Source organism: Leopardus geoffroyi, chromosome D1 (assembly GCF_018350155.1).
Source record: "Leopardus geoffroyi isolate Oge1 chromosome D1, O.geoffroyi_Oge1_pat1.0, whole genome shotgun sequence".
In the NCBI taxonomy this organism is placed as follows: domain Eukaryota; kingdom Metazoa; phylum Chordata; class Mammalia; order Carnivora; family Felidae; genus Leopardus; species Leopardus geoffroyi.
In genome coordinates this window covers 22,918,944-22,943,066 of record NC_059329.1, presented here as the reverse complement: position 1 = coordinate 22,943,066, position 24,123 = coordinate 22,918,944, and the positions used below count along the sequence as shown (strand labels likewise).

At 40.4% G+C, this 24,123-nt stretch overlaps 1 protein-coding gene across 5 annotated transcripts in view; it reads left to right on the top strand.

Moving 5' to 3' along the window:
- Nucleotides 1–24,123, top strand: part of CDON (cell adhesion associated, oncogene regulated) — a 106,854-nt gene that overhangs the window by 17,860 nt on the left and 64,871 nt on the right. For 3 of the 5 annotated variants that reach the window (XM_045483396.1, XM_045483394.1, XM_045483392.1), the window contains exons 2-5: nt 18,271–18,398; nt 20,755–21,027; nt 22,255–22,401; nt 23,250–23,393. In XM_045483396.1, coding sequence (XP_045339352.1) covers nt 18,320–18,398; nt 20,755–21,027; nt 22,255–22,401; nt 23,250–23,393 — 643 coding nt within the window. In that variant the 5' untranslated portion in view covers nt 18,271–18,319. Of the gene's footprint in view, nt 1–51; nt 388–18,270; nt 18,399–20,754; nt 21,028–22,254; nt 22,402–23,249; nt 23,394–24,123 lie in introns of those variants that run through there. The other 2 variants (XM_045483393.1, XM_045483395.1) reach the window with 2 other exon arrangements.

Sequence of the window (24,123 nt, the reverse complement as noted above, 5' to 3'; positions counted from 1 at the left end):
AGGAACGTTGTGGGGATCAACAATAATGCATGTAAAATCTTTCACCAATAAACTTAATAATTGGTAGTTGTTATCCTTTGGAATAATTAATTTCATAAGACAGCTGTTTGGTAAGATGTACAAGTAGATTTACTTTCACACACAGTAAAGCCAGTTAACTCCCTGCCTAGTGGAAGCAAGAGGCAAGGGTGGGGTAGAGTATCAGAATTATTTGGCAAGGTTTTTCATGCTGCACGTAGAGCCCCGCCTCCTTAAATCATTTCCAAGTGACCTACCATCACCACTGGGACTGGACCATCGCTCTTTGGTGCTGGGGCAGAAAGATGACAAATCTACTGACTGAAGCATTTGAGTCTTTCTCTGGTAACTCGGACGTAGTAAGTGCTTGTACGACCTTTTAAAATCTTAATTTTATGAATACGTATAAAGACAAACATTTGTTTATGCAGATGAATCAGCGAGTTGATCTTGTCCAGTATCGACAGGGAGTGACTAATCCACCTCATGTGTGTGTATAAATTAGCACTGTGGCATTTTGCTTAAAAAATGTGCTTGTTTTCCTTAGGTATTTTTTTGCCAAATTCAGTACTTTAAAAAGTGTTGGCAAGAGGTGGGACAGATTGGCTCGATAGTTTTAAGGGAGTTTATATAACTCTCTGTGGTTTCACCCAATGAATTTGGCCAGTACTATCTAAGTATGTTTGAAACATCTCCTTGAGAGTTATCTTCCTAAATTTAATAACAACTTTATGTGGCAGGATTTTATTTACATGGTTTTGACCTTACAGAAATTCATGCCACATTGCAGGAAACATGAGTACGTACAGTAAGAAGCCCTGATGTTTTCGTCTGTGATGCCAATCTCTGTCATACGTATATGAAGTCTTTTGTTTTAGCTACAAACCCTTCAACTGTAGTAAAAGCAGAGAATTGCATTTACCTATTGTTGGCCCTATGCCTGTATGACTTTCAAGTTCATGGTGAATGTTTCTGCGGACTCTACTGGGTTATTTCTGTGGGTGAGCAAAGTGATAATAGTGCCTCTGATATTGTTGATAGTATCCTTTTCTCTTCAGGTTGAAAAGAACTTTTGATAACATCTTTTATTTACGGTCTTCTCACTTTTGCCCGTGGCTTTTCTGTAATGCTGTGTCCTGCACTGTGTTAGTCATTTGGCTTAAGTACCTATCACATTATACAGCACATAACTATTAGCTATTGATTTAAAAAAAATTGACATAATAAAAAATAGGAAAATATGGGTGTTCACTTCCATCAAAGACCAAATAAACTCAGTGAACAGGTCACAAAGCATTAGTGTTGATTGTCTTAAACTGCTATTTAGGAGTGGGACACTATTCTTGTATCTTCTCTTTTGGCTTACTAGAATGTTTTTAAGCATATTAAATTAGTAGTCTGTGAAATAACTTCATAATTCACAGGAAACATTGCTGGGTTTCTCTCAATGTACATTCATTCATTCATCGACATTTGTTAAGCACTCATTTTGTGCAAGAAACTTCCCAGGTATGGTACATAGTGGTGAGCAAAATAGACCTGGCTCCTTCCCCTCATGGAACTGACAAACTGGTGGTTAATCCAGGTCAGGTAGGAATTTTTCATATTTATGTGACCTGTAAGTATCTAGCCTAGTTCTTTTTTTTTTTCACAGTATAAAGAGTCAGATGAAGTCAAATTGTGCACGTTCTCTTCAAGGAATCCTCCTTGGCCATAATTTTGACCCGGGGGAAATCAGGTTAAAATGAAAATCAAAGCCATTACTGAAGAAGGAAAGAAGTTTTAAAGCATGAAGTTTTAGAGCGGTGTGTGGAGAGAGAGTAATGGATTTTTTTTTAGTTGAATGTAGGGATGTATACATGTAAATTTCCTGCGTCTGAAACACCGTTTTCCTGGCAGGGTCTAAAAGTTTGACCTATTTTGGAGGGGAATGTTCCTAATGAAGAGAAGGGATGACACTCTGGTACCAGAGGGGTATCTTTGAGTGGTAGAAACCTGTCAATACCAAGAAGATTAAAAATGCTGTTTTAGGGACATTTGTTGGTTGAGATTCAGGATGAAAAGCTATGGGGATGTCTGTGTTCAATGCTCCATTAGGGGGCGCGTGATTTAGCCTATATTGTAACCAAAGGTTGGTATTGAGCTATTATACTATACGTATATTATAATATACTATGTAACAATTGTGTATACTATGCTTGTAATACATGACAGATGATAATATATATAATAATATTAAATATACCGAGTTATGACAATGAAAACTTAGGTCTATTGATTAGTTGTTTCTCAACATCAGTCTTCAAAGCAGCATAGTTTATAATGAAGATTTTATATTTGGAGTAAAATGAGGAACAGTAGACCAAAAGACATGTAGTGATTGCTTTCTACAGCTAAATTTATTCTGAAACTATGTTTTGCCTGCCTTTTTGTTCTGTTCCACTGAGATGATAGTGGATGGCAGTTTTTAATTTGTCTAAAAAAGTATTCTTGGCGAATGGTTGGCAGGCTTGCATGGGATCATCCAGGAGTATTGTCTTAGTTTTCAGTATCACTGGTTATTGAAATCTGAATTTCTGGGAACCAGTGCTGTAGATTAAACCTAGTAAGTTGTCAGCATGCAGTATTCTGTCCTGGGATGTGGCTTCTTTGCCATTTCTCGTGCCAGATGTTTGTCTGTGAGATACATGTGCCCAAGGGTTGACGATGCATCAGCATCAAGGAGGGTTCCCTTCTTGCCACAACCTTAAGTTGGCTTTTTATCTTTCTCTAAAAGAAACAGAAATGCCTCACTTGGTTTTCAGTGCACCTTCATTGTTCCCTGTACTGAGGTCAGGAGGCAAGCACCTAAAAGTCTCTCTATATGAAGGCTGCTTTTTAGATGTTTTATTGGTACTGCTGTTGGTTATTTTAATTAGTAGTATGTTTTATGTGCGCCCCGAGGCTGTTCAAGCAAAGAATGTAATTCAAATAAACAAAATAATATCTGATGTTTTGGAACACCCACACCTGCCATCTGGGCCTTTCCTCTTAAGGTAGACTTACTTAGGTTGGCAGGGAAGCTAGGAAGAGAAAAAGGAGATGATTATGTAGAGTTATGAAATGTTTTAAATGTAAATTCTTGGAAAGCTTGATAACCCAAGTGTTAAAATTGGGAAGGCCATTTTCTTCATAAGCAGTGGTTGAAAATAAATACTGAGTGTTCACAAGAAGACCGATCTTTTCCATTGTTTTACATGTTCCTAACAACTTTTACATGTCTCTCTAACAGTGTTTCCAGAGTTCTGCGAGTACCTTAGAGATAATTTGACTGTAAAACGGTGAAGGACACTTTCACAATGCAAGAGCATTTGCCACGGAAATTTCTCCAGTTTTTTTAGTTGGATATGAAATAAAGGGGCCACCTCTATAGGTTTTTACAATGAAATCGTAAAATAGTCTCCGACTAAAATAACGTGTAAAAAAATTTTCTTTTCAACTTAGCTTTTTTTTTTTCTGAGTTAACACAAATACTCTTTTTCTGTTTGCAAACCGAAGTGAGCTATATATGCTTTTGACTTAATTTTTAGAGCTGAAAATGTGTTGATTTTGGATACCTTGGCTGCATTCCCCCCCACCCCCACCCCTTTCCCTCTTTCATTAAGTGCAGTCTTTTTTGGAGTTTGCCAGAGATGAGGCAAAACTTGTATAAGAGTTGCACCTGAGCTTTTAAGTGTTTTTTTTTTTTTCCCCTCACTTAAACACGGCACTTGTAAAAGGTTTGTCATAGAATCCTAAAGCTGGAAAAACTTACGCGGTTCTTTTCCCCTTTACAGACAGAACCTAAGCCACACTAAATTAGCAAATGTTCTACCTGGCTGACATTCTCTAGGAAAAAGAAATATATCCATTTGGAGCACTAACTTAATTTTAAAAAAATATATTTAAAATATATTTATTAAAATATATTTAAATGCCTTATAGTAGTTTTTAAACATAATATTTTAAAAATGAGGGCTCCTGTCACTTCTTGAAACTTTTTTATACCTCAAAAATAGTTTTAAATGCTATTGTTTATATGTAATCCAAGAGTTAAAGATGTCAGAAACTTAGGAAATGAGATCATGGTAGTCCCTATTGTCTTACTCTTTGCCCCCGCCCATCTTTTTTTCCCCAGCTACCTTGAATATAAGCATGCAGTACATTTTTGTTGTGTAAATGAATGGGAAACTGCTTTTTTTGTGTTTTTAGGCTGCAGATTCCAACTGTACTCACAGTCTGGCTTAGAAAATGGGTCAAGTGAAGAGATTTTAGACTATTAAGCTAAGGATCCAACCCACAACACTCTTATAATTCCAAGACCCACATTAATCATGTCATTGTATAAACAGTGAAGCTGTAACTCTCCTGTAAATCTCACCAAAACAAAACAAAACAAAACAAAACAAAATGAGACAAAACCCCCCTCATGTTGTTCATAGAAGCCAATGATGACAAGTCCTTAAAAGTATAGGGTCTATAGGGGCGCCTGGGTGGCGCAGTCGGTTGAGCGTCCGACTTCAGCCAGGTCACGATCTCGCGGTCCGTGAGTTCGAGCCCCGCGTCGGGCTCTGGGCTGATGGCTCAGAGCCTGGAGCCTGTTTCCGATTCTGTGTCTCCCTCTCTCTCTGCCCCTCCCCCGTTCATGCTCTGTCTCTCTCTGTCCCAAAAATAAATAAACGTTGAAAAAAAAAAAAAAAAAAAAAAAGTATAGGGTCTATAGACGTATCAACATATAAATTGTATTCTACACATGTAAGGTGTTGCTATGTTGTGTATATAGGAAACGTTGAATACAGTGTAATATAAAAAATTTTAAGAAATAATACCAGAACTTGTATGTCTAAGTCAGAATCTGTAAGCTGTGTGTTCAATCTCACATTGCTGTTATGCCACGAAATTTGGAGTTCCTTTGGAATTATCTTTACTGGTTATAGCACTGTAAAAAAAAAAAAATTGGTGTTCTTGATTTATTGGGAAATAGCCACTAATGAATAAATTTGTCGATAATGTTGGAGTTAGGACACTATAGTTTTAAACATCAGATGTTATCATAACAATGAGAATGGTTTTTACACCTGGTTTACACATTGTCACTGAAAATATTTAACAAAGGATTTTCAGAACAGTTTTACACAGAGGAGTGTCACTGGAATAAGTTGATGTGTCTTCCAAGTTGGGTCAGTCTGCTACTATGGTTTTCCCAGTATTTTATTGTGCGTGTGTGTGTGTGTGTGTGTGTGAGAGAGAGAGAGAGAGAGAGAGAGAGAGAGAGAGAGAGAGAGAGAGATTTCTGTTTCAGTGTGTCATTGGATCATTTCTTTTGACCATCCTATTTACTGTTGCTTAACTTCATGTCGAAATGTAGCCACTGTTATTTTCTTTCTTTTTTTTTTTTTTAATTTTTTTTCAACGTTTATTTATTTTTGGGACAGAGAGAGACAGAGCATGAACGGGGGAGGGGCAGAGAGAGAGGGAGACACAGAATCAGAAACAGGCTCCAGGCTCTGAGCCATCAGCCCAGAGCCCGATGCGGGGCTCGAACTCACGGACCACGAGATCGTGACCTGGCTGAAGTCGGACGCTTAACCGACTGCGCCACCCAGGCGCCCCGCCACTGTTATTTTCTACATAACGCTGGTGGCCAGCTTTGCTTCATTTCTGGTAGACAGGCTGTGCCTAAGGCTACATACAGCTACTTCTTTGGCTGCTGCTTTGGACTAAAAGGACTCGCCATACTGTGCTGTGTTTACAAAGATACCATGATGTTAATTGATTTTTCTATTTTCTAGTTCATCGGGGCATTGTATCTTGAGCATTTCTTTGACTTTAACTGCCTATCAAAGTTTTCTGGGGCTGCAAGTTTTCTTCATACAGGCCAATGCGTATTTTCACGTTTCTATAGACTTAACAGTCCACTTGAGGTAATTAGGTACTGACTACATAGTAATCTATGATTGGCTTGTATGTCCATTTATGAATGTGCTTGAAGAGTCCTATTATCAATGCATGGTCAGTCTTCCATGGTACTATGACAGCTTTGATGAAGCTGTGTCTGATCTAATTCTGTCACTAGTTGAACAAAGCAGGGGCACCTAAGAAATCCAAACTCCTTCGGTTGTTTTTATGCAGCCATGGTTAAAGATGGAATGAAGTCCTTGGAAACCAGTGTCACTATGTTCCAGGTCGCTAGGAAGCTTCCAGCTCAGCAGGTAACATAATATAAAAGTCATTGTGATGGAGATCCCGTGCCCAGCCAGCGTTGATTCAAGTTTATTTACAGCACAGATATTTTTCTTAGATTTCTAATTTTTTCCTTATTTTGCTTTGTCCTAAAGGTTTAATTGTATACAGTAGAATATATTTCATGGAAATGAATTTCTCCTTGAGGTTTTATTTCCTTGTTATTAAAATGAAATCTAAATCAAACCCCCTGAGGGTGAGTCTTTTGTAACAGCCAGGGAAAAATTTGTTTCATTTGGTAAGCTCTGAGCAATGCCCTGGACATAATAACAACTATATTAAATTTATTACCCAACACTCCTCTAAATCCCCCTTTCAAATGCATTCATATTCCTCCTCCTCATCCTTCATCAAAACAAGTTAGCCGAATGTCTGTCTGGACCTTTGTAAGATCAGTCTGTTCAAGTTTAACTAGTTCTTAGCAAACTTAAACATTTTTGCTCTTAGCTAGCATTTGTTTTGTGGTTACCATAACCCTATTATTTTTTTCCCCGTGAAGCCAATGCCAGTGACAAGCTTGAAAGTCTACTGATTTGTGGCAAGTGTTGACTCTTTGGTGCCTGCAAAGCAATCCTTTTGAAACTTGCTGTATTTTGTCTTTTTAATAATCTCTCCCAAGTCTCCTTGGAGAATTTCGCTGTTTGCAGCTGTGTTTTAGAATATTCATAATGCTCCTGTCCAGTTCACGGTGGGTGTCAGAATTAGCCTGTTTCCGTGATTTTTGGTTTCCTGTGTTCTAGAAGCAGGAAGAAATAGGCTCTTTGAAAGACAGTGGAACAGGAACACTTGACTTTTTTAAACACACAAATACTGTGAAGAGACCTGAAATCCACACTCAGACCCCTTCTCTTTTGGAGCGTAATTAGGACCACGCTGACTCCCATTGCTGGCAGCTGCTCACTGTTGCCTTTTTCTGCTGGTGACCTCTGATCTCCGTGACCTTTCCTGGGGTTAGTCCTAGGCCCTTTTCATTGTGTTGGAGCTGAAGTGGCTCATGTGGAGTTGATTATTTCTTTGCTCATTTGGCCTTTTTGGTGCCATAACTCCAAGTCACTTCCATTTTATCCCTCTACTCTTGATGGTCCACAGTGAAAGGAAATGCTTTTGCAGACAGCAGGATCAGTTTGTACGCTTGGCTGACTCGATGGAGGCCCCGGGGACGTGGGGGGAAGGGTTGTGAAGCCTGTAGGTGTCAACAGTTTTCGAGAAGTTTGATCTGAATGATGGTGCGATCATCACCGTGCGCGTAAAATGGGCACCGTGAAGAGCTGCGTTTCGTTCGGAGGGGTCTGAGTTCTGGTAAGAAGAGATGGCCGCAAGTTACTGATGTGGACCTGGGTGTTTGATGTCCTGCAGCTCTACGTTTGTAAGATTTATATGTTCTTCCTACTGCCTCCGAGCTACTTGGCAGGTCAGAGCATGCATCATCGTCAATTGCACATGACTGCTCTAAGGGATGCTTTCATTTCTAAGAGAAGGAGAGTAACCCCCATAGATTAACATGCTATTAGATGGCGTATTTGCTGCAGCTGGACTGAGGAGAGCACTTTGCTGCTTTTCCTCACCTTCCTCCTGCCCCCACCGGCTCCTCCAGTGAAATCACTGAAAGATGGGTGACAGCTGTTACTCTCATTTTTTGAGGCCCCGCGTGTACAGCGTGAGGACTGTCGCGGATCAAAGGCTGGAGCGATCATGAAGGAGTCAGCAGTTGAGGAATGTGTCTGATCACCCTAAACCGTAGTACCTTTGAAGGGTATATGTGTGTGAAATTCGGTGACATTTTGAAACTCATTTTTAAGAAACCCGAGTGTCCATCCCTATTTCATCCCCATTTTCTTTTTCGTTTTAAAAGTTTGTATTCATGGTATTGATAAGGTGGATTATTTTGAATGAGGAATTGCTACTCCTTCCAATGTAGTGGATTTTTTTTTTAAATAAGGATTAAAAGGGAGCACCTCCTCAAAAGGGAGCACAATCTCGTCTCTCTGTTATTGTCCCCCTCCAATCTCTGAAGCACTTCAGGCTTCTTTCTGTGCCTACTTGGTCTCTTTCTTAGAGTTCCACTTATGCCCAACCCAACTCATTTTCTCTACGCCTTACGGGATGCACTCTGCATTCACGCTGCCGTCAAAACAGCGACAACAAGCCATGGAAAACCCTGCTGCTTCTCGTGTATTTCCTGTGCTTAAGTGAACGCATGTCAAGCACTCACTCACTTGTCCAAGTAGAAATCTGGACAGCAGCCTTGTTCTTTTACTTAAGGTCAAAGTACTGGGGAGGGGAAACAGATGACTGGACGGTAGTGAATTCCAAAGATGTCTAAGAGACCGGTTCTTTCCCAGTCCAAATCCTTCACTATTAAGTTCTATCAATGCCACCTCTTAATAACATCTGGTAAATATGTCCATGTTGAAAAAATTTTTAAAAATCTTTTAAATCTATCCCCTGGTATTTCTCTAGTACACATCTCCACCCTCATTCGCCAGGGCCTTCTAACTTCTCTTCTGTCCCTCGGCCATGCTCCACATTGCAGTGTAAATGCTTTTTCAAAGGCACAAGTCAGATCTTGTCCCTTGCCTGCTTAGGAGCCATTAGTACTCCCCTCTCATGATAAAAGCTGATACCTTGACCTGATTTCTTTTCTTCTGTATGCTGCAGCTTCTGCTTAACTACGCCACCTTACCTGCTACCGCATATTTCCTCCTCTTATCTGCAGCCATACTTCCTTACTCTTTTTTTATTATTATTTATTTTTGAGAGAGAAAGAGACAGAGCATGAGCAGGGGAGGGGCAGAGAGAGAGGGAGACACAGAATCCGAAGCAGGCTCCAGGCTCTGAGCTGTCAGCACAGAGCCCTATGTGGGGCTCAAACTCACAAGCTGTGAGATCATGACCTGAGCCAAAGTCCAACGCCCAACTGATTGAGCCACCCAGGTGCCCCTCCTTACTCTTTTGTTAAATGTTTATTAATTTATTTTGAGAGAGAGGGAGAGAGAGTGTGAGAATGGGGGAGTGACAGAGAGAGAGAATCCCAAGCAGGCTCCACACTGTAAGTGCAGAGCCCGACACCAGGCTCTATCTCATAAACCGCAAGATCATGACCTGAGCTGAAATCAAGAGTTGGATGCTTAACCGATGGAGCCACCCAGGCGCCCTACCTCCTTGCTCTTTCTAATTCTGCACACACATCGCTCTTTATGTTTCAGAGTACCACCTCCCCTTGCTTTTCCTCTCTCCCGCCCCCCAGAGCCCTCTATCAATTCTCCTGATCATTGTTTCTTCTGAGGTGTCTTCTTAAACCTTCTCTAAGTCCAGGTGAAGTGACCCTTCTGTGTTTCCTGCAGCATCTCTGCTTTGGTCTGTGGCTCAGCCACCTCCCCCCCCTCACTTAACTACTTTAATTCTTGAAAACCTCTATTCCCTAAAAGCTTTACCTCTTAGCAAAAACCATTTCCTTGATTTTGATGGGAAAAAATAATCATGACGTATTCCATCCCAATCCAAGATAGCCACGGTTTTCATGGGTGGAAAAAAAAGTCAACTGAGCGATAAAAACAAATTTGTTTAAAAAAAAATTGTACAGGTGATAAACAGTATTTTGAAAGTAAATTAAGTACAGGATGTTCTTAAATACAGTGCAGTGAGTTTACTGTGCTCAACCAAGGAAGAGAAGACTTGAGGCTGGTGGCTGGAGGAGGAGGACCATGAGGAAGTCCTCCTCTCGAGACAGTGGAGAGACAGGAAGTTGACTTTCAGACAATGAGTCTTTTTGAGGCTCACAGTGGTCTTCACTTACATTGCACTTAAAAGCTTACGGTACAGAAGAACACTTCATGGCAAAATAAAGGCTAAACATGGGAGTGCTCCCCATCTCGCAGAAATGGTGCTCACAGCGCAGAGAGATTAGCAGAAAATGCTCACCGATCTCCCACTCACATGGCATCTGTACACAGAGCACAGTGTTTTGGGTTCATCCAAACACAGCGGGCCATTCCAATTCTCCTGTATGATACTTTCCGACTAAACACTGTGGGGTCATGTAAACTGGTGGGTGTGTCTTTGCCCGAAGCTGTAATATCGAAGTACTCCTTTTTTGCTTCTAATTGAAAAAGTCCTGACGCTGAATAAAAAGCCATCCAAAAAGTGAAATAACCACAGGAGCCCTTGTGGCAAAAATGTTAGTCGTTCTGTTAGGTGAGTCTGGGTTTGGGTGGCTTCTTAGTTGTCCTTTCCCTCACGCGACCACGAACCTCAGGGAGACAGACGTCCTATCTGTCTGTGGCTGAGTTCCCAGCACAGCCTGATGTAATATTTGTTGAATAAAAGATGGGTTCCTCTGCTTTGAACTCTGAATATATTTCACACGCTCATTGCACTTAATGATACTTTGTTCCAAAGCCAATTATGATTGTGCCCTTTTTTCTCAATTAGGCTGCAGAATCCTTTAGTTCAGGAATGATGCCTGATGCCTGCCTCATCTTCCTTATCTTTGTACCCCTTGTAGGTTCTTGCCCAAAGTAGATTCCCTATGTATGAAATTCTTTGATTGGATGAATGTCTCGTAGAAAAGGTAGGGTTCTTTGAGAAGTCTGTGTAGAAAATGGTATTAGCTGCTTAGGTAAATTATTCAAATATTCAGAATGAAGAAAACTTTTATGGGAGATTTACAATTTGATGTGATTAAGGTCAGGGTAGCTCAGTGGGCTGGGAAAAAGAAGAAGTGTATGTTTGACTTCCGTAATTGAAATTGTGCTGAATTAATCTTGATAGCATTCAAAAATTTTTCGGTAAGCCTGTTTTGTTTTTTCTTTTGCTTAGTTACGGCAGAAGATCCACTTTTTAAAATCAACAGTTGAGAAATAGCATGTTATGGAAGAGATTATTTGCAAATAAAGACCAATCTTTTATTTTTCAAGAAGGAAATTGTTTTTAAAAAAGGAAACCAACTTAAAGACTTTTCTGTTTTGAAAACCTATCCGGGTCCCAAGTGGAGGTTTTGTTCACAGATTAATCACAGTTATTCCCTGAACCTGAAAGAGAACTATAAGAAAATTTGATATAGGACTCTGGGGAGGGGGATGATTCAGGGAGACAGCTTTGATCATCGTTAGGAAAGCAAAGGCATTGCTTCAAAAACAAAAGAATCAAATCGAGAAATTCAGGAAAGACTTTTCCCAAAGGATTATTCTGGCAGCATGTTGAAAAGAGGTTATAAAAGCATTAAGTTCACAACCTGAACAATAAGTTAAGTAAATGTTAGGGAAGTATTTCCTTTCTTATTCTAAGACCAGGCATACCTTTAGCTTGCTTTTGCCAGCAGAAATGCTGGTAATCCTGGGCCTGGCCTAAAAGTAGTTTGCTCTACAAGACAGATTGCCTTCTGTGTAGGTGTGAAGGAGAGGCTTAAAGAAAGCTTTATAAGTTAGGAGATACCAGTCATTCTTTGGGAACATCAAGCTAAGACTCCAGGAACAGCACTCATCCCATGCAAAAGTGGAGGGTCCTCCAATGATTTTTATAGCATGAACGAAAGGGTTGTCCCGATTTGTAGGTTTAATGGTGGCACTCCGCCTAGCTGTTCTTTTTTTTTTTTTTTTTTTTTTTTTTTTGTAGCTTATAGTCTTTTCCTTGGAGAGATTGTCCTACCAGGTGCTTTCTTGGGAGGATCTTCTCAGACACTTAATCAGCCACTCAGAACTGCCGTGAAAATAATAGAATTACGTTGGCCGTAACTGAAGTTATGATCAGGGTAGAAGAACTTCCTCATGGTCATGTTAATTTCTTCTGGGACCAGTGAGTTGGATAAGTCTCAAGAGTTCAGATTTTCACATAGGGAATTGATCATGTCTTTGTTAAAGCCCTATGGTAAGGCAAGAACAAATCCAGTTTAAAATCCAGTGCCTTGGGGCACCTGGGTGCCTCAAGTGTTTTGAGCATCTGATCTGGGCTCAGGTCATGATCCCAGGATCGTGGGATTGAGCCCTGTGTTGGGCTCAGTGCTTAGCATGGACCTTGCTTGGGATTCTCTGTCTCTCTTCCCTTCTGTCCCTTTTCCCTGCTTGCATTCTCTTTCTCTCTCTCTCTCTCTCTCTCTCTCTCTTAAAAAGAAATCCAATGCCTTGAATTATTTTACTGCCTCTAGTAGTTTAGGGAAGTAGAGGTGTTTAAATGCTTTTTGGAAAAGAAAAGCAGTAGGGAAGGGAGAACAAAGCTTTGAAATGAATGGTAATTTACTATTTTTAATGCCAGCAAATATTGCCAAAAAACGTCTGTCAGCAGTTTTCACACACAAATTTATTTTTAGAGAAATGCATGTTACAAATTAAAATCACCCAGTATAACAACAGTGACCTGTATCCTATTTTACAATAAATTTTGGGTAAAAAGCAGAGATTTTTGTGTCCGTGGTGTTTTTTGTAATTAAAAGTTCAGAGATTAACAAGGTTGATGAATGTGGCCTGCAGCATCCATTCCTTTTATTTTATTTTTTTTGTAGTTTTATGTGTATTTAGAATATTATTTTTTAAAGTCTCTCATAAGATTAGGCAGTAAATGTTGCTCTATGCCTTCACAGATATTTTAATGAATTGCTCAAATTCATATGTTACATCCAAGCTTTGTTCACTGCAGAGTAGGGATGTAAATCATACTCTGGTGACTGGGAGTCTACCCCCCTACTGTGTTGATGGTGCTTACTGGGGGATAGAGTTATGCATTATTGCCATTTGGGGGAAAACTACTTGCCAGTATGTAAGTTAGGAGTATTAAAAATGTTTATACTCCTTGACTCAGTAATTCCACTTTAAAAAATCTATCCTAAGGACATAAGTAGAAGAGTGATTAATGATTTACGGACAAAGATTCATGACAGCATTATCTGTAATAGCAAGGAAATACACATGTGTACGCACACATATCAAAAACGTACCTGGGGTACCTGGGTGGCTCAGTCGGTTAAGCATCTGACTTCGGCTCAGGTCATGATCTTACATGGGTTCGAGTCTGGCACTGGGCTCTGTGCTGACAGCTCGGAGCCTGGAGCCTGCTTTGGATTCTGTGTCTCCCTCTCTCTCTGCCTCTCCCCTACTCATGCTCTGTCTCTCTCTCTCAAAAATAAACAAACATTAAAAAAATAAATAAAAAGTAGAAAACGTACCTAATTATCCAGAAGAGAGTGACTAAAGTATGTCTATTCAATAAAGTTATCAATCACTGTTATAAATTGTGCTTATGGATTTTTTAATAAGTAAAAATGATCATTAGTTAAAAAATGGATAAAGCAGGTTTAAAACTGTATTGCACACATGTTATGACCGCAATTATGTACATAAACACATATACGAAAAGGATTAGAAGGAAATGCATCAAAATATTGATGTGTTATCTTAAGGTGGTAGAATTGTGTTGACTTGTTTTGGTTTATCATTTATGCATTTCCCAGATTTTCCGTTATGAATGTGTAGGGTTTTTTGGGTTTTTTTGTTTTTTGTTTTGGTCAATGAGCATTTGTAGAAACTTTCTGTTAACAATTTTCTACTTTGTGAAAGTAGCATATTCAATGGAGAATATGTGAAGAAAACTTGAATATTTTGTTTAAAAATATCGTCTGGCATTATGTTAACCACATTGGGTACTTGAAAAAATTTTTAAATGAGAAAAACACTGAAGCTGAAAACATGACAGTATGATTTAAATCAGAATTCTGTTTTTAATTTTTTTAAGTTTATTTATTTATTTATTTATTTATTTATTTATTTATTTATTATTTAGAGAGCATGAGCGGGGGAAGGGCAGAGAGAGTCGGAGAGAGAGAATCCCAAGCAGGCTCCGTGCTGTCATCACAGAGCCTGACATGGAGCTCAAACTCATGAACCTTGAGATCATGACATGAGCTGAAACCAAGAGTTGGACGCTTAACCGACTGAGCCATCCAGGCGCCCCTGTTTTTAATGTTTGCATGAGAATATTTGAATGTTATACATGCTAGAACAAGAGGTCAGACAGCCTTTGGCAAGTGACGTGGCAAAAATGATGTGTGGAGGACTGGGCTGTTGTGATCCTACCATGGACCTTTTCTCTGTTGCCCACTGTTTCCAGATCAGAAGAGAGGGGAAGAGGAGGATAGGATAAGTATTTCTGTGCAGAGGAAATTAAAGCTGTTGTCTCTTGCCCAGGTAAATTTCTGTAGGTAGGAAGAGTGACATCTGTGTTAAAGGCCACAGTTGTTTTCCAGTACCTTCTTAGTTCAAAAACTATAAGACCAATATTAAACGTTTTCTTTTTTTTTAAACAAAGATAGAACTTTTGAAAGTGACATAGCATTGAGCAGTTTTCCAGTAGTGCTAATGGATATATTCTGTTTTATACATCATCTCACCCTCTTTGTGGGTGAGATTGGACCTACCTTACTCTTGGTGGCTGTTACATGTAATTTTAAGGTACCTGACTCCTATAGCAATGGAATCCAGGTCCGGATGCTCATTCCCATGGTTCTCTAACAGATGGAGCAAGCTTTCTCCTTGGATAAATGTAAACCAAGTCAACAAATTCTTACGTTATGGTCCTAAGTTCTTTCCAACCTCCAAAGTCAACTGGCAGCATGTTGCGAGTAACCTAACAGAAAGATAGAATTAAAAAAGGATGGTCCTGTGGGATAACTATTTAGGGAGTAATGAACTGTGAAGATTTAAAGGACAGCTGTAAAATAACTCAGCAGATCGTGTGCTAGGGTTAAAGTTGACTCTGGAATTTGTTTCACCGCTTTTTAATAAATAAATAGTTGAGGAAAGATTTGGCAAAAGGAAGAACACCCCTCCTTGTCCTCATTCTTTCAGGACAGCGTCTCCTGTGAACAAGTTGTTTGAATGTTTACTTTGCCTTGACTGCTCACCAGTGGTGTGTCAGTCCTCGCCCTTGAACCAAGTGAGAATTCAAATAAACCGAAAAAAGCTTTCACACAGCTGGCCCCTTCCGCCAATGAGTGGTACCAAAATATCCTCTCCCACTTTTTAAAAGAGGTCAGCAAGAAAAAACGTACAAGGCAATCCATGAACTGATAGTCTGTGATGTAGATACACTTAAGTTTGCAACCTGTAGATTTGGGATTGCATGCCATAGAGAAGTGAGCAGATCCCGGGAGACATTATTTGATTTCTTTTTTATTTTTTTTTAATTTTCAATTTTTTGTGACACTTTGATTTGTTTAAAGTCATACTCAAGGTGCCTTTGTATTTCTACCCAGTGTTGCCAATGGTTAGAATTAACCTTTGCAAGAGTGAATATGCACATAAAATTCACAGTTCTAAAATGTCATTACTGTAGCTCTTTGGCTACATTGTTGTGTTCCATAGTCACAGAAGCTGTGTCCAACCCTGGCCAAGTAGGAATGTCTGGGAGAATTTGCAGACAGAGTAACCACTCTTTGGATCCCTCATCTAACAAAGTGCCTGGCCTATCTATAGTAGGCACTTTATTTTTGATTTAAGAAATCATATATATGCGTGAATAAATAAAGGAAAAAAATATAGCTAGAATATGCGGAATTCACATGACATGAAAGTTCTCACTAAATACTCTTTAAGGTATTTCTGGGAATTGCATTATATTAAGGTATTACTTACATTAAAAAAAATGTTCTGTGCCTATTTTCTGCTAGGTTTTAGAATTTACAGAGTTAAATGTGAGGCCATTCTTGCCTTCAAGGACGACAAAGTTATGTAACCAGATAAATTATAGAACACAATGATGAGTGCGATGGTAGACATATGTCCAAGGTGTAGAGGCAGCACGGAGGAGGGAGAATGGATCATATCTGGAGGATGGCATAGACATTGTTAATTTTAGTAATTTTATTTATCGTGTTTGTTGTCCATCATTCCCACTAGAAGATGAGGTGCACATTCTTGTCTGTGTTACTTGTTCCTACTCATGTATTTTTACATTGTTCTCTCTCTAGCTTGTAGAATACTGCGTGGCATGTAATTAATAAGCATTCCTTAAGTATTTGTTGCACAGATGAATGATTTTTGATAGATATCGCTAAATTCCCTCCAGAAAGAATTTACTGATTATATTTCCACCAACAATGCATGGTAGTGACTTTTACCCACATCCTTGCCTGTGCTGTTTTGTTTTTGTTTTTTGTTTTTTTTTTAGCTTTACCTAAATATGCTATACTGTCTTTATGTTACAAAAACACAAAACCAAACCTTCCCTTGACTGTCATGTGTCTACAGCAATTCTCCTTATTTTTCTGCTGCCCGTTTTTTTTTTTGGTATGTATGTATGTATGTATGTATGTATGTATGTATGTATGTTAAGAGAGTGCATGCATGCATGAGCAGGGAAGGGGCAGAGAGGGAGAGAGAGAGAATCGCAAGCAGGCTCTGCACTGTCAGCACAGAGCCCGACACTTGGGGCTCAATCTCATGAACTGTGAGATCATGACCTGAGTGGAAATCAAGTCAGATGTTTAACTAACTGAGCCACCCAGCACCCCTCTGCTGGCCTTTTATAGCAAGGTCCTTGAAGGAGTTTTCTGTGCTTTTTTCGTTTCCTCCCTTCCCGTTCTGTCCTGAACCCACCATCAGATGTTAGTCTCCCCACCATTGAAATCACTCTTGTCTGTATCACCTGTGCCCCAACGTGTCTTCAAGATGGTGTCTCACTTTTCAGCAGCGTTTGCAACATGCCCTTCTTCTAGAAATATTTTCCATTTTTCTCCATGGACACAACATTCTCCTGGATTTCTTCCTATTTCATTGGCTGTTAGTCTGCCTTGCTGCTTCCTTGTCTATTTGGTTTCTAAAGGTTGAAGTATTCCAAGGCTTCTGCCTGGCCTCTCCTCTCCTCTGTCATACTTTCCTTAGAGCTCATCTAGCACTAAGGCTCTAATAGTTCTGGCATCTGTATTTCCAGCTCTGACTTCTCTACACAGCTCCAGACTCCTGTCTGCAGCTGTGAACTTGACAGTAGTACTTGGATGCCTCATGGATATCTCAGACTCACCTTCCCAAAACGGAACGGCTGACTAACCTCCTCTTCAGTCTGTCTCCCCCTTTCCTGCCTTCCCCTCTTCAGTAAACGGAACTGTTACTGATTCTGTTACACCAAATAGTAAGTTAGCCTTGACACATCTTTTGATCATACTCTATATCCAGATCTTCAGCAAATTCTGTTGGTTTTACCTTTAGAATATATTCTGAATCTCGTTACTCTTCACCACCTCCACAGTTGACTCACTGGTCTGCCCCACCATGCGCTCACCTCCCTCCTAAGTGATTACATTACCTCCTACTTGGTTTCCCTCTTCCCTTCCTGGCTTAGTCCCATCTAGTCTCACCACAGTGGTCTTTGGATGATCTGCACACATGCCAAGCTTGATCCCCACACGAGTCTGCCCTTAAATCTGTTTGAACAATCCATGAGTCTGAGTCCCCCATCTGAAAAAAAAGGGAAGAAACCCAGTAGTACCTATCTCCTGGGGTTGTTGTCTGAAGATTTCATTAGTATACACAAAACATTGAAATGCTGTCTGGCACATACTCAGCACCATGTAAACGTTTGCTGTTATTTTGTTATTACTGTGTCTATTTTAGGACTGTCAAGGGGGTGGTGGGGCATTTTGGTGGGGTTGGGTTTTCAATCCTTGTGAAATGCGCAAACAAATGCACTAAAGGCAGTTGAACGTGTTCATTTGAGATGATTGATTCTGTACGATAAGAGGCATCCTAGTACCTTGGAAGGATGAGCAGAGCTTCCATGTTTATTTAGTGTCTGGAGATTGGTTTGTGAATCGGGGAGATACAGACCATTAAGTGCCTTGTATTTGCCGCACTCTATACAGAGCTTTCAAAATCGACGGCAGCCATCATGCTCACAACCCTGACTACTCAGATGCAAGATTTCAGCTGTTTCGGGGTGTTTAGATGATCTTTTCTTTCTCTCTTTCTTCTTCTTCTTCTTTTTTTTTTTTTCCTGGATGTCTTTTAGTGAGCCAAAGCCTGGAAGTCTGTCCTGCCTGCTTCTGTAATCTGGCGCTATGCATCCAGATCCTCGGCCCTTACAGACACTGCTGTATGTTGTTACTCTTGCGATTCTGTGTCCTTCCGTGAATTCAGGTAAGAGCTGAAGAATGGTTGTGTTTTTGTTTTTGTCAGGTTTTAAATTTTAATCCCAGTATAGTTATACCATGCAGTGTTCTATTAGTTTTCAGAATATAATAGAGCGATTCATCAGTTCTCTATATGGCTCAATGCTTGTCATCAGTCCCCAGGAATGCTCATGTCTTGTTGTTGTTGTTGTTGTTTAAGTTTTTACTTATTTATTTTGAGAGGGACAGAGAGAGAACGAACAAGTGGGGAAAGGGCAGAGAGGAGAGACAGAGCCCCAATCAGGCTTCGTGTTGTCAGTGTGGGGCCTGAACTCACTGCACTGCAAAATCATGCCCCGAGCTGAGATCAAGAGTCGGACACCCAGGGTGCCTGGGTGGCTCAGTCAGTTGAACGTCGACTTTGGCTCAGGTCACGATCTCACAGTCCGTGAGTTTGAGCCCCGCATCGGGCTCTGTGCTGACAGCTCAGAGCCTAAAGCCTGCTTTGGATTCTGTGTCTCCCTCTCTCTCTGCCCCTTCCCTGCTTGCGCTCTGTGTCTGTCTCTCCCCAAAATAAATAAACAGTAAAAAAAAAAAAAAGTCAGACATCCAACTGACTGAGCCACCCAGGCACCCCAAGAATGGTCATGTCTTAACTGAAGCTTTTCCTCATCTTAATCCTAATCCTATACAAAACAGACTTCAGCTTCAAATCTTTGCTGATAACAATGATTTCCAAAGACGTTTCTAAGATTTGTTTGACCCAGCCAAATGACTTAAAAACTGATTAATTCAGCAATTTAAGGATCTCTTAGTAGTGCTTCTGGGCACTGGCAGGCCTTCCCATCATTGTCCTTATAAATTCATTCCTCTTGTTGCCTTAAAAACAAATATTGTCCTAGCCTGCTCTTTTCCGTAAGAGGATATGTTACAAATGTCTGATTTTGGAGATTATAACAGGAATAAAATGCTGACTACATACGACCGAAGAAATTTTAGAATCAGCACATATCAGTGCTCGTCTTGGAGCAAGAGAACTTGGTTCAAATCCCAGATCTGCCACTTTCTCGCCTGAGCTTGTCTGAGATTCTCTCTGCTTCTGGGTCACTGAAAAGCTTAAAAGTGTTTAATGTTAAATGTGTTTATAAGCCCAAGCCCACATGCATCTCTAGTAATTTTAGGTCTGTGGAGAGATTTCTTTGTAAGTATATAGAAATGCGAGTGATGTTTATTCATTAAGTAATACTTGTTGTCTCTGTTAAGAATACTGTATAACTGTATTGGATTTGTAAGCAAAAATATTGGCTCACTGGTTTTATTTCTGTTTTTGTTTTGCTAAACAACCACCTCAGATTTAGTCAAGAGAGGCACTTCCCTTAATCTTCATATCTAATTAAATATCCTGCGAAAGTAGAGTCAGGCAGTATTCTTGTCCCCCTCACTCTTTTGGGGGGTGGAGGGGGATTTGTTTTGATATGTTAGTGTAAGAACTCACCCTCTCCCCCAAGTTGCTGAGGAAAAGGTCTAACAAATGAAACTATTCTAAACACCAAATAAAAATATTAAGATCGATGCTCCAAAAAAGGGTAGACTGTATTTCAGCCTGGCTTCCTAATGTTCTACTTCTGCTTTCCTAGAAGCTGAATGTTATTTTCTATTAAAGTTGAATGTTATTTTCTATTTTCTATTCTTTCTTTCTAGGAAAGAAGACCGTGGCCACTATTTATACAATAATTTACTCTTTAAAATCAAGTCCTTAGTAATGTAGGAGAGAATTCTTTTTACTTTGCAAGTTATCTTCAGTTTTTCATATATATTTTTTAAAATTATTTTTGAGAGAGAGAGAGAGAGTGTGAGCAGGGGAGGGGCAGAGAAAGAGGGAGACACAGAATCCGAAGCGGGCTCCAGGCTCTGAGCTGTCGGCACAGAGCCCGATGCGGGGCTTGAACTCGTGAACCGCGAGATCATGACCTGAGCCAGAGTTGGACACTTAACTGACTGAGCCGCCCAGGAGCCCCTCAGATTCTTGACTTCCATTTCTCAGAAGCTACTTCATACACAGAGCAGTTTGCTTTTTCTCCCTTAAAGAATTGGTATTTTGTCGGATTTACATCATAAGGTTTTTCATCTATTCTACCCTGGTCCTTAAGTCCTAGCTTCACGCATTGCCCTTTTTTACTTCCAAAAATAGTCATATCAAAATGTTCCTAGAACTTGTACAAGCATTAAGAACTGTATGTTCTTATGGTATGGATAAAATACGGAATTGCCTCTGGTTCCATAGATTCAGATGAAATGTATTCAATGTACTCTTCTGTCTCCCCTTACCTCCTTTCTCTCCTATTCTCCCCACCCCTTTGCACGTGGGGAACGTTTCCTGGTAGACTTGGCACCGTCTTTTATTTCTGAGCCACTGTCCGCTGTCCAGAGACTTGGTGGACCCGTAGTACTCCATTGTTCTGCTAAGCCTGTGACCGCTCATATCTCATGGTTGCATAATGGAAAAAGACTGGATAGAAGCATGGAACAGATTAAGATGCATCAGGGGACTTTGACTATTCCGTCCCTTAATCCCTCCCTTTCGGGTTCCTACCAGTGCGTTGCCAACAATAGCATCGGGGCAATTGTGAGCGGCCCTGCAACAGTATCTACTGCTGGTGAGTTTAATTTTATCCCTCAGATTTATGCTTTTTCCTAGAAACTAGAATGCTGGTACTTGCATGTGTGAATAGAGGGAAGAGCGTGGGCTTTGGAGTAAGCACATAGCGTCCTCATCTCAGCCTTGACTCTCACTGTTGAGCTGGGGGAAATGCACTTGAATCTCCGTGAGCTTGGCCTCCTGTCTTCCTGTGTAACAGGGGCATGGAAGTAACTCTTACATGGTTAGGAGGGTTTTCTAATGCAAATTCTGAATTTCTTTGCGAATATTTAGAAGTCCTTTAATAGCAGCAGCAACTAAAAAGCTGTTGTCAACTTTGACACTCAGTTGTTTCATGCAGTCCCGTATCTTGCTCACATCTAATTGTGTTATTTGTCTTGATCAACGAGTGATTTTAGTTTATTTAATTGAAACCAGGCTAAAGAAGGAGGAATGAAATCACTGACTGTAGAGAAAGGAATGTGGGGTATTGAACTTATGGCAAATCTGGAATGTGGTGGTTTTCTTAGTAGGTTTGAGCCATCTGCCTTTCAAATGGTGATGGCTTTCAGTAATGGAAGATGTCTTTGTCAGGGCACCCCTATTTACAGAAGAAATCTGGATCCCCCAGGAGTAGTGAGTTTGTCGTAACTGAGAAGAGTAAATGTTTTCGTAGAGCTTTGACCCATGGACAGCTCCAGGACTCACACGGGAAGGCTGAACTCCTAGTGGCAGGCGGCTGGATGCTTTCAGCACTGCAGATCATAAAGAACCCTTCCATGCAGGCTCCATCTGTAGCGAACTCTTAGTAGTGAGAGGAATTGGGTTTGTTCCTGAAAGCCATTTTATTGCAGTGTGAGTAGCGACAAACAGCATAAAGATGCGTAGGGAAAGTGGGTGTTCATGAGGGACTGGATTGGAAAAGGATGTCTCTTGACGGAATGGGAATGACTATGCTTTATGGTTCTCCTCCATGTTTTAAGGGCCGCTTGCTTGTTTGTCTTGTAGTCTCCTGGAAGCGTTCTGGAAAAGGGTGCCATGACTTAGCTCTAGGCCTCAACCGGGCACCTCTACTCCAGCCCCTTCCTGAGATAAAAAAAATCACGCTCCTCTGTGAACTGGGGTTAGCTGCCGCAAACGGCCGCGTTGCAAGATGTGGCTTCTAGTTTTTAAGTTTCCTTGGGGAGCGTTCACATTTGTATTGATTAATCAATTAATTTTCTACTTATTTACTTATGTATTTTAGTTCTTGGTGATTTTGGTTCACCAACAAAGCAGGTTATTACAGCGGAAGAAAAGAGTACCGGTTTCATTGGCTGCAAAGTACCAGATAGTAACCCCAAGGCTGAGGTGCGCTATAAAATCCGGGGAAAGTGGCTGAAACATTCCACAGGTGAGACCTTCAACAAAAAGCCAGTGGTACCCACAGAACAAATGTCATGAAGCAACCTACTGTTGAACTCCGTGTCCTAAGGACTGTGGCTACAAAAATGCATAAGATATATTGCCTCTACTCTCAGAAGTCAGAAGAAGACCGGCATGAATGGTTACACTGTAGAAATGATTACAATCCCAGATTCCCTCCATTCATTCAGGGTTCCACTCGGATATTTCTTCCTCTGAGAAGACCTCCCTCATCATGGCTCTATGTAAAATACTATGCCATGCCCCATTGGTCCGTGTCCCCTTTACTTAGCTGCTTTTTAAAGTTTCCACAGCACTGTAATAGACAGATTTCTGGTTGTTTGTTTGTTATTTATCCCTTTCTTTGCGGCCCCCATTTCTTGCACTGGAATGTTGGCTGCATGAGTGCAGGGCTTGCAGTCTGCTTTCTTTATCGTATCACTTGTGCCTGGATCAATACAGGCACCCAGTGTGTATTTGTTGAGAAAAAAATGAATGGGTAGACATGAGTGGACACTGGCGGATCAGTGAGTGCTGTCCGGAGAGGTTTGCTCAAGGTGGGGGCTGTGGGCATTGTATTTCTTTCTACATATGCTTGTGCTTTCAGTGTGCTCAACAAATGGTCTGAGGTCAGATGTTTCTGATGGGTTCGATTTTGTTACTCTAGAACTATTGACTCTTCCCCCCACCGCCTTGACTTCCCCTTTCTTTCATTTAATAAATTTTCTCTGATTGTTGCTGCTGTTCTGATGTCTAAATTGAAAGCATGACTGCTAGCCTTTGTTTTCATTGGGGTCTTTCATATAGAGGCCTAACTGCATTCCCTTCTTTCCTCAGAGAAGTACTTAATCCTTCCATCAGGGAATCTTCAGATTCTGAATGTATCTTCAGAGGACAAGGGATCATATAAGTGTGCAGCTTTTAATCCTGTCACTCATGAATTAAAAGTTGAATCCATTGGCCGAAAGCTTCTTGTCAGTCGTAAGTATTTGGGAGAATAACGGTAACCAGAAGCATTCCTCAGGAAAAGCTTCCTCAGAAGCATTCTTTAGAAAGCACTGGAAAATCAGAGTGAATTTTTCTTTCAGATCCTATTTGCTTATCATAAGAGAGTCTTCTAAAAAAATTAAATACACGAATGCATTATAGTATAGTACTGTACATGTGTTTAAAAGATAATGAATTTTTAATTCATTGATTAATTTTTAAAAAATATTTATGTATTTATTTATTTTGAGAGAGAGGGAGAGAGTGTGACCAGGGGAGAGTCATGGGGCAGGGGGCAGAGGATCCAAAGTGAGCTCTGTGCTAATAGCAGAGCCCAATGTGGGGCTTGAACTCATGAACCGTGAGATCATGACCTGAGCCAAAGTTGGATGCTGAACCGACTGAGCCACCCAGGCGCCTCCCCGGCCCCTGCCCCCCACCCCCGCCGCGATAATGAGTTTTTAGAAGAGAATTTTGGTCAGGATGACAGAGTGGAAACCAGACGGAGAACTTGACCCTTTGCTCAAATGAAAAGAAATAATAGAGACAATATAACTTTATAACAGTGGTAATCAAATTGGTGGCTAACTGAATTATGAAAAATTAATAGCTGTTCTCTTTCAGCTGACAGTGGTCATAGCTGATTTTGAGATTACGGTAGCTGAACTCAGATAGAACCAGTGGTCAAAGCACAACAAAGTGGTGGTTTCTGGACTGGTCAAAA